At 37.8% G+C, this 10,987-nt stretch overlaps 1 protein-coding gene across 1 annotated transcript; it reads left to right on the top strand.

The window, feature by feature from the left end:
* The first annotated feature begins 3,968 nt into the window (after positions 1 to 3,968).
* Positions 3,969 to 6,649, top strand: LOC113319410 (probable WRKY transcription factor 21). The gene is made up of 3 exons (XM_026567666.1): positions 3,969 to 5,204; positions 5,286 to 5,411; positions 6,066 to 6,649. The coding sequence occupies exons 1-3, from the start codon at positions 4,372 to 4,374 to the stop codon at positions 6,208 to 6,210; spliced, it is 1,104 nt and encodes a 367-aa protein (XP_026423451.1). The 5' UTR covers positions 3,969 to 4,371; the 3' UTR covers positions 6,211 to 6,649.
* The last annotated feature ends 4,338 nt before the right edge of the window (positions 6,650 to 10,987 follow it).

The raw sequence follows: 10,987 nt of genomic DNA, 5'->3' as shown, positions 1-10,987 counted from the left end.
TCAATTGCAGGGGTTGTGAATTTATGGCTTGCTGGTGCTGTCCCTGCTGAGCTAGGAGAATGCATCGCAAGCGCCCCTCTGACACCACTATTGAAGCCATATGGAGTGTCAGACTAATAGCGGTAGGCACAATCTGGAGAAGACTGTGTTCGAAAATTGTTGCTGCAACTGTAAGTAAGGATATGGCTTCGTACCTAGGAGTTGGCATCCCATGTGGAGGGGAAGGCATTTTCCATTAGGTTAATAAAATTATGGAGCATAAACATAGTGACTGCAGTATGTCAATGCTCCTCATTGAATTTAGTAATGCATTTAACCTTGTGGATCGATCAGTACTGCTTAGAGAAGCTAGAGCCAGGTGTCCCAGCATATCCAGGTGGGTCGAGTTCTGTTACAGAACACCTACTAAATTGTATTACAATAAGTTTATCTTATCATCAGCACAGGGTATTCAAAAAGGAGACTCATTAAGGCCATTGCTCTTTGCCTTAACTCTTCATCCTCTTGTGACTCATATTGCTGCACAATGTAAGCTTGACCTGCATGCTTGGTATCTCGACGATGGCGCAATCGTAGGAGATACCCTAGAAGTAGCTAAAGCTCTACGGATAATTCAGTCAGAAGGTAAGTCTAGAGGGTTATATCTTAAAATTCATAAGACTGAGATGTTTTGGCCTACAATCGATCCTAGGAGTCTTTGTGAAGATGTCTTCCCTTCTCATATAAGTAGGTCATCTGATGGCATTAAATTACTGGCAGGCCCTGTCAGTTTGAACACATAGTTTTGCAACAACTTAATACGTGGCAGGGTCAATAAAACAATTGGTATAATGAAATCTGTCAAGAGATCGAAAGATTCCCGGTCTGAATTGCACCAACTTCGTAACTAACTGGTATCTCAAAGCTCTGTTTTACAATGAGAACCACCAAGATTTCAGTTCTCCAGCCTGCTCAAGCCCTTTTCGATGAGCACCTTATGCAATATCTGAGATACTTGATTGTAGGTGATGGTGTAGGATTTTGGCAGCTTCAACAACGCTTGGTGTCCTTGCCCATTAAAGATAGCGGACTCGGTGTCTACACCATGCCATACACCATGAATTACTGCTTCATTGCTTCTTGTTTCCAAACTAGACACCTCCAGAATACTGTTTTGAGTCACTCTTCAGTTTCCGACTCGAATGTTGTTTTCTAGCAGACACTAGATCAATATATGAATGTTTGTGGTTTGTCACCTTCTAACTTCAGCATTGAAGACATTACCCCTCACCCAATGCGTTCACTGGCAGTGCATTACTTCAAAGCCGTAGTTAGAGACATGCCCAACCAGTTCAATTTGTCAGAAAGGGACCTAGCCTTATGGAAGTGCAACAGGGAGGAACACGCTCAAGATTACCTGCTTTTTATACCCATCAGTGGACTTAACCAGGCTGTTGGGCCAAGGCAGTTCAAATCAGTGCTTTGTTACAGATTGGGTATACCCCTCTTCAGCGAAGATCACCAATGCATTAGATGTAGCCGGCCTATGGACATCTATGGTGATCATGTGTTACACTGTTCCAAGGATTGGGTTTAAAATACAAGCATGGTCTTGTTCGGGACCTGATTAGTGATATGTACTATAAAGCTGGAGTTGCGGCACAAAAAGAGGTATCACTTGGCTTAACTGATGCCTATTCCGGACTGATACCCGCGGACGTATTAGTGTACAATTGGGAGAATGGCCTAGATGTTTGTTTTGACATCACCGTTGTCTCCCCGTTTACTAATAGTAGATATCGCAACTTTACACCTGGCCAAGCCATCTCAGAGTCCAATACGCATAAACGTAATGAGTATTTAGCCAAGTGTTCTGAACATGGATATGATTTTGGTATTCTTTCTTGCAACTTTTGGTGGTTCAATGATGATACTGAAACACTTTTGAAGAGGTTGAAGAAATGTATGGCGAATCATGATGCCAATTCTAAAATAGGAAGTTCTCTATTTCATAGATTATGAATTATTATTTAGAAAAGGATAGGATCTCAACTTGTTACTCGACTACCTATACCCTCTAACGATGTAAATTGAACTTATTTTTATTTTCTAATAAAATGCCCGTGGTGATACCCTTATAATAATAACACAATGTCATCCTCATTTGACTATCTTACATGTTTATAGATGCAATTGCAAGTAGTCACTCAACAAATTCTAATAACAAACAGAAACATCTTTAGATATTATAGATCCAACGAATTGCATTTTTATTGAATTAAACCTTTGGGTTCCAAGATTTCAATTTTTGGTTTATACTACTAAATTATACTTCATTTTTATCAGTGAATTTATAGGCTTGTTATTCACTTTTTTCCCCTCTTTGCGGAGTTCCCCGGATGACCACTGGTTCCACATTCGATTCCATCCAATATTGTTATCCCAAAATTTTCCACATCTTTTATGGTGTTTCTCTCTAATCTACTCTCTAGGATAAACAATGAATTTTTGTTACAGGAAAAGCTGATTTGTTTAAGGGGAAAACATTTTATAGGGAAATCTAATATTATTGAAATGTGTATAGGGGGAAATATTAACTGAAATTGACTTTCATCAATTATTTTGTATTATCAGATTACCCTTTGACTAAACCCATATCCAACTGATCATGAGTTTTACTGTAACATAATGAATCTTTGTTTTGTTTTGGGAAGAAATAACATAATGCTGCGACCCACAGATAAGATGATGATTGTGATTCCATAACTCCACCGGATTAAGAGGCTAATGCTTGGTCTCGTCTAAATTCACATACGAAGCCATCACTTGCCTAAATCCAACTATTCTAATTCGATCATTTAGTGGAAATCTGCAGGCATAAAATTTATACGTAAACAAAAGAATAAGACAAATCAACAAATTAATTTGTTTCTATTCTGAATTCACGATATCACAACCAACACTCTCCTGACTCCTCTTGATTTAGTGTAGTGTTGTTGATGGTAGCAACTCCTTATGCTATGGTGATATGATGACATCGACCAGGAATTTAGTTTCTCATTTCCATCTTAATCATCAATGATCATCGGAATTTTAAAGATGAAGAACACACAATCAATGAAACAACCATGAATCAATATGCGTATCTAGACTACAAATCAAATGAAAGAATGTGAAAAACTATTAGTACTTACTCCCTCGGTTCTTAAATAATAGGATGGTTTTTATAAATAAATGTTTGAAAAAAATAGGCTGGTTTTCTAATTGGGAAAGTCAAATGTTACTTTAGTTTGATGAGACCACTTTTCTCTTAACTTCTTTTGATGACAAGTGTTTATGAACCATTTCACTTTACTTCTTTTGCTGAAAAGTGTCATGGGGACCATTTCACTTCACTTCTTTTGTTGACAAGTGTCATGAGGACCACTTTCAATAATTGATTCTCTTAATTTTCTTAATTTTCTCTAAAATCAAAATCAACCTATTAAAAAAGAACGGAGAAAATATTTTTGAGAGAAGGCTGATCCGTTTTAATCTTAAAAATGGTTTAGGGTTAATCATGTTTATATAATGGTTTAGATACACCGTTGAGTGAAGGACATGACAGTAAATTTATGTGTTCTATTAGGGGGAAAGACAATTTTTTACGCCTCCCCTTTAATAACTTAGAGGCAAAAAAAAAAAATACTTTAATCAAACATTTTTAGCTTTCCCCTTAACAAATCAGGTTTCCCTCTAACAAAAATCAAACAATGGACCTGAGATTGGTAGAACATTTTGACAAAAGAGAAGCAAAATTATAGTAAAAAAGAAGAAAATAAAAGGTCTACCAGTAGGACCCTCATTCGGATCTGTGACACTGACTGAGGTTTTGTCAGTTTCATCTTTGAGAAACCTTCTCCTCTATGTATACAGTAAGAATAGTATTAGTATTTATTTATACTCTCTGTAGTCTCTTTCTTGTTTCACTCCAAATTTTACATCTTCTTTTTCTTTATTGGATTATTTTAAACAACGAAAGAAATAAATATATAAGAAAATTAGATTTCTTTTGGTCGTGTAAAATTCCACAAAGTCTTGTCTTTCACACCTTTCGAACTTGAATTTACACATTTGGAGAAAGAATCTAGGGTTTCATTTCAGCATAATTCTGCAATAAGGTCTGTTTCTGTGTAATCTTCTTGTTTTTCTCTCCATTTTTTTTTCCTCTTCTGATTTCATGTACCCACTTGCAAAATCTTAGTTTCATATGTGTTCTTGATTTTTCCAATTGAAGTATCGAAATTTGATACAAGATGAGATTTTAATAAAACCCCACTATGAATTGATGTAATTTTAACATGGGGTTTTAATGATTTTGGGGTTTTAGAGAGTTTAGAACAAGGGCACATAATGGAGGAAGTTGAGGTTGTGAACAAATCAGCTGTGGAGAGTTGTTATAGAGTTCTTCAAATTTTATCTCAACCTCAAAATGAGGGCATGTCTCATTTAGGGGTGGAAACAGGTGAAGCTGTAGTCAAGTTTAACAAAGTTATGTCTCTTCTTGACAATGGTGGTGTTGGTCATGGAAGAGTTAGAAAACATGGGAAATTTCAGTTTCAACCTTCACTTCCCCAGAGTATATTCTTGGATTATCCAAATTCTCAGACAAATGGTTCAATCAAACCTCTTCAACTTCTTCAAACTAATACTACATCTGTAGAGACGGGATCGAGGACTAAGACTTTGCAACTTCATCCGAAAATTTTCTTAGAGAATCCAGCATTAGAATTGAGCTTAGTTTCGAAAAACACTTTGCAACTTGCCCAGACACCTTCTCTACACCATCAATTTCTCCAACAACAGCAGCTGCAACAGCAGCAGCAACAACGACAGCAGCAACATCAACAAATGATACAACTTCAACAGCAGCAACAACACCAGAAAATGAAATTCCAAGCAGAAAATATGATGTTTCAAAGGAGTAATAGCACGATTAACCTTAAGTTTGATAGCCCAAATTGTACACCAACTATGTCATCAAATAGATCTTTCATTTCATCTTTGAGTATGGATGGGAGTGTCTCTAATTTGGATGGAAAATCGTTTAGTTTGATTGGTGCACCACAATCGTCTGGCTGGAGTTCACAGCAGAGTTCTAAGAAGGGGTGTTCTGGTAGGGGAGGAGAAGATGGGAGTGTTAAATGTGGAAGTAGTAGTGGTAGATGTCATTGCTCAAAGAGAAGGTAATCTTTTAAAGACTAATTGCTAATTGCGTCAATGTATTTCTGTTTGCTCTGATTTAATATGCTAATTGTTGTTGACAGGAAACTAAGAGTGAAAAGATCCATCAAGGTTCCTGCGATTAGTAACAAGCTTGCAGATATCCCTCCGGACGAGTTCTCATGGAGGAAGTATGGGCAAAAACCTATCAAGGGTTCACCACACCCTAGGTATGTTTGCATTCCTCTTTCTTGTTAAATATATGTTTTCAGTGATTCATCTATATTAGCCTCAGTTTGTCGACGAGTTTCATTGGTCGCATGTTAATACAATGAAATTAAGTGTTTGAAGCAGTTCTGCCTGTCCTTCAGTGAAACTGCATGATGGATGTTTTTGCCACCTTTTTTCTGCCCAAAACTTCAGTCATTGTGGTGTGTTGTTGCTAAGCTTCAAAATATTTTGTACTGAAAACAACAAGCTAACTTGTCTGATTTTTCCAAATGATTAGCGGAGGGCCTATATCCGTTCAGCTTAACCATAGCGGTCATGCGTAAAAGTATCTTAAGGAAATGCAAACAAGACCACACTTTACATGTATTATTTATCTTCGGTATGCTGTTTTTGATAGAAAGGTCAAGAAGTTATTTCTGCTTACAAATACCATTATATATTTGACTTGGAAACTGCTTCATGTTCTCTTTTCGTTTTTTCTTCCCATCTCCAAAACATTGAACTGTTTAGATTGTTAGATACCTTCATTTGTCAAAATCACATTTGTTGTTGCGATGTTAATTGGATTGACATTCATGCATTGCATTATACATTACAATATCGGTTATGGATAAATACTTTGAATTGATATGTATTGGATACACATTATGCAGGGGATATTATAAATGTAGCAGTATGAGAGGTTGTCCCGCCAGAAAACATGTTGAGAGGTGTTTGGAGGAACCCAAAATGCTTATTGTCACTTACGAAGGTGAACACAACCATTCTAGACTACTTACTCAATCTGCCCACACATAGTCATGACTGAGATTTCACTAGTATAAGAATTAAAGAGAAAATTTGTCAAAGAGGCTACTGATTGGAGGCAAAGAAGTACCAAATAAAGTTCTTCATCCAGGCCCATGCTGCTGATATCCATCCAAACCTAGTCCTTGACTGGTAATTTATGAGTCGCTCTTGTAGTTAATATGTAGGAACCGAAGTAACAATGGGGTGCGACGTTCAGCGATCTAGGTAATGATGCTCTGTTTGGCCTTCTTCTTCTGGTGGCGTAGGAAAGTAGGAAAATCGAAAGTGACAAGTCTACACAAAAAAGGTGACAAGTCTACACAAAAAAGGGGTCGGAATAGTGAGATATGGAACTTACACTTGTACCATGACAACTTACTTTGTTATGATTTTGTTCAGTGAGTTTCTCCATGAATGAAATGTTATCTTTTGGAATGGTTACTTCATAGAATTACTCGTCTCTTGGGTCTTGCAACCAGTTTTGCTGCAGCAGCTTTAAATTTACGGTGTGTTTTCATGCTGGATTTATATAGGATAAAGAAAAGAAGAGAGTATTCACCTGAGTACGGGTGTGACACTACACCATAGGTTTAACACTTGGCAACGGTGTGATATCGATACCATACATTTAACAAAATTGCTGAATGAAAGTCATTCATTTTCATTCGTCAATTTTCTACACAAAAATCTAGACAATAATTAACAAGTTAGCAGGTAATTCAACACTTCACTCTTTTTTCCTTTGATTTTTGAGTTTAAGAGCAACCATGATGGTGATAGAAATTTTCCCTCAAAACCCTATAAAGCATGGAATATTTTGGCCTTGAAAGTAAGCATTATGGTACCTGGCTACTTTTGATCGGATACTCAGTATCTGATCAAATAGTGCTGGCAGATACCGAGTATCCGCCCTTGACACGACTTCTCCTGCATTATTCCCTCTAACAAAAATTAAAACCCACTTGTTTCCCCCTTTGATCTTGATCGGGTTCTAGGTCAAATTTTGTTGTGATATAAAAATAGATTATACCCCGTTAAGCCGCGCTCCCATTGCAATTTTCAGTCTTTGACTTCATCTGCGAATGAATTTGTTGGGACCTTAGTCCCACGTTGGTAAATGGAGTTTAATTGGGTAGTTTATAAGTCAATGGGATCCCTCATCTAGTCAATCGGTTTTCGTGTTGAGTTCTACCGATGGGCTTATGACGAGTTGGGATCGGTATCCTAACATTTGGTATCAGAGCCAACCACCATGGTCCATGCCCACCCCACGGAAGGGGAGACCTATAGGCGCCCGCACCACGGAAGGGGTGACCTATAGGCTGGATTAAGGTGTGTGTGCACCTGTGTATGGGCGCAGTTGTCACCACATTGAATACTGGTAGTCGAGTGGAGCCGCCATAAGGGAAAGGGCTACCGCCAGGCCAGTGTAGATAGAGTGGGCCAACGAGGATGTTGGGTCTGGAAGCGTGGTGGGATGTTGGGACCTTAGTCCCAAATTGATAGATGGAGCTTAATTGGGTAGTTTATAAGTCAATGGGATCCCTCGTCTAGTCAACCGATTTTCGAGTTGAGTTGGGATCCGTATCATAACAGAATTAAAGGTTAGTAATCTTTCTTTTACGTTTTAAAAGTAAATTTGTTTTGATAATTATCAAACTTTTGATCTTAGGTTGATTATTTACATTGCATGTAACTCAATCATAACATTTGAACATAGATGTAATTAAAACCTATCATGTGCCTGCTTGAGTGATTGTTCTTATCAGGTTATGGGATGCTTGGAGTAGTAAGTTAGATAGGTTATTAGTTAGAAGTTAGTTACGTAATTACTTTTGTTTTAAGTTAATGAGGGAATCGATGGTGATGTCTAAATCACGTGTAGGGACTAGATGTTTAGTCGCTTTCCTTTTAGGGTATTGTTCTCTATTAAATGCTTCAGTTTTTCTGTAATGAAGACTTTTTTTGTAAGTTTCTGTAATGAAGATTAGGAAGAAGAAATAGAAAAGACCGAACTCAATAGAGTCTCATTGGTTACTCGGGTGTGTTAGCAATCAATTCTCATGTTACTTTAGTCTCCAACTATAACATTTGGTATCACGTTGTGGATCTTAGGCGTACTCTGCAATGACTGAAGGTCCTTCGATCATACATGTCGACCGCACTACTAAAGAAATGATTAACTGGTTAAACTTCTCACAGAGAGTCAGATGCATGCTGAAGAAAAACGTGATGCTGATGCAAAGGCACAACATATATTAATGAACCGATTGGTACAACTATCAGAGGATATTTTAAAACAACTTCAGATCCAACCTAGATATACATATCTACTCCAACAAACTCCAAACTTGTAGACCAGTCACTCTTTCTAATATCATAACTCACATCATTCTCATGGATCTGCACTCAATACAAGCAAACTAGCCAAACTCGATTTCCCTAGATTTGATGAAGAAAATCTTATAAGCTGGCTTCGCAAGTGTGATTGATTCTTTCACGTGCATCCAATTGAAGAGTTGCAAAAAACAGAGTTTGCTTCCATGTATTTGGATGGTAGAGCTGATTCTTGGTTTTTTAACTATTGTTCTGGTAAATTCTCTGTTCCTTGGTCTGAATTTTCTAATTATCTATGTCGTCGCTTTGAAGACTTAGCTAATGATAACGGTTCTTTTAATAAATTAACCCAAATAACTAATGCATGAGAATATTTTCAAACTTTTGAACAACTTAAAGCTCTTATGATTAGTAAAAATTCAACAATGGATGAGGAGTATTTCATCTTAAGTTTCATTAGTGGGTTGAAACTTGGGATAAGTATTTCCGTTCGGATGCATAATCCTACATCACTCTCTCAGGTGTTTTTCTTAGATAGAATACAAGAAAATGCTCTCACCTCACCTCCTAAACCCCATGTTACCAAATAACCCACAACTTCTTTTTAGTTCCCTAAACCATCAAACTTTCATAAATCTATTTCTCTCCCCGTTGTTTCTACCTCAATACCCATTGTACCCTCTAAATCACCTTATATCCCTCCTATTCGATGTCTCACTCCACCGCAACAATCTCAGAGACGAGCAAAACACCTCTGTTATAATTGTGATGAGAAATATGTGCCAAGTCATAGGTGTAAAACTCAACAATTGTTTATGGTGATAGCTGAGAAGGAGACTACAACTGAAGTTACCATACCTTCTGAATGTGAAGAACAACCTCATTATGTAGTTGAGACTGACATGGAATTCTCACTTCATGCTCTCACTGGTCATCAAAGTGGAGATATCATCCGTGTTCATGGATTATTAAAAAAAGCAAGCTATTACATTTTTGGTGGATACATGTAGCACTCGTAGCTTCACTGATGCTTCCTTAGCTAGACGGTTATTCTGTAATGTTCTACCAACAACTAATATGCTACTCACAATAGGGAATGGAGATAAAACTATAATCTCAAGGGTTTGTCAACAATTTAATGGAAAATGCAAGACCATCATTTTGTAGTTGATTTATATGTCCTTCCCTTGGGAGGTTGTGACATAGTTCTAGGTGCAGGTTGGCTCAGAACATTAGGAGATGTTATGTGCAATCTATATAAGTTATCAATCTCTTTTAATCACTTGGGCACCAATATTAAACTTACATGAAATTCTTCAAAAAAAAACATCCTTCATGATGATAAGTGGTAAAGTTGTTTTCTCGTAGGCGCAATAAGAAAGACGTGCATCCAACACAAGTTCACCTTTTCCGCTTTCCATGTTTATGAGAAGAGACTTCCCGATATGATATCATATGTTCTTGTAGCATAGTTTGGACCCTGTAAGCTTCAATTCCATAGCTCGACTCCCGGTACCCGTTATCAAATAAGGAGATTCCTGCACCCCGCTATCAAGTAAGAAGATTTCCTCTATCCGCAACCAGATAAGAAGATTTCCTCTAGATGCTCCTCAACTTAGTCATGAGAATGAACTCACACACCGCGACTTGACGGCCCAAGAGCTCTCACCAGGTCAGAGATTTGCGATCATCAAGTCTCTATAGATTTGTACACGATACAAAGCAGCTAGTGCCAGACAAACTATCGTTACTCAAAGGAACTACAAAGGCAGACACTCTAACACCACTAATAGTTCGCCCCATAAATCGAGAAGTGTCTGAGTTTAATGCAGACACCCTCGAAGGACTGAGAAGCAGCTCAATTCAAAAGCGAACCGCACTCCATGATATCCACGTCGAGCTAAGGTCAATAAATCAATGTCCACAGTGCTGAAGACGTAAATGACGACAAAGCATGAATTCGATCAAAGCGCATGAAGGGGAAGACATATAAGGAAGCAAGATAAACCCACCTAATTAAATTTCATGGTCAACCAATGTGATAAGACGGCCCCGCTGCTGCTTACATATGGGTACACACACCACTACCCAAAATGATGAATCAACGAAAAGCAATATGCAGGGCAACATAGCAAATGCGTTTTTTATTTCATTCTTATGCAGTTAGATTGATTTTCTACAAGATTTGTGCGGTCCAGTCAAAGGTCTGATTGAAAGAGACGTGATAAAGCGGTGATGAACACACTTCTCTTGTCGTACCCCTAAAGTTGTTGCATCTACCCGCAATGCCGTTATCATGACGTAACCAGTGCTGTTGATGCGAACGTGAAGCATGAATGAACAAGATACCCATCTGAAGGCCGAAGAAGAAGCAGTCGGAGCATCCAAAACACAACATAAGTAAGATAAGAAGATTTTCCTAAAGAATCGCTTTTCAATCAACTCTCAA

This window comes from Papaver somniferum, chromosome 10 (genome assembly GCF_003573695.1).
Source record: "Papaver somniferum cultivar HN1 chromosome 10, ASM357369v1, whole genome shotgun sequence".
In the NCBI taxonomy this organism is placed as follows: domain Eukaryota; kingdom Viridiplantae; phylum Streptophyta; class Magnoliopsida; order Ranunculales; family Papaveraceae; genus Papaver; species Papaver somniferum.
The sequence above is the reverse complement of the archived record's forward strand: the minus strand, read 5'-3'. Positions and strand labels throughout refer to the sequence as shown.

Coding starts and splice junctions, on each gene's coding strand:
- LOC113319410 (XM_026567666.1), top strand. CDS start 4,372: ATGGAGGAAGTTGAGGTTGTGAACAAATCAGCTGTGGAGAGTTGTTAT. Junction 5,205..5,285: donor TGTCATTGCTCAAAGAGAAG/GTAATCTTTTAA, acceptor TGTTGTTGACAG/GAAACTAAGAGTGAAAAGAT. Junction 5,412..6,065: donor AAGGGTTCACCACACCCTAG/GTATGTTTGCAT, acceptor CACATTATGCAG/GGGATATTATAAATGTAGCA.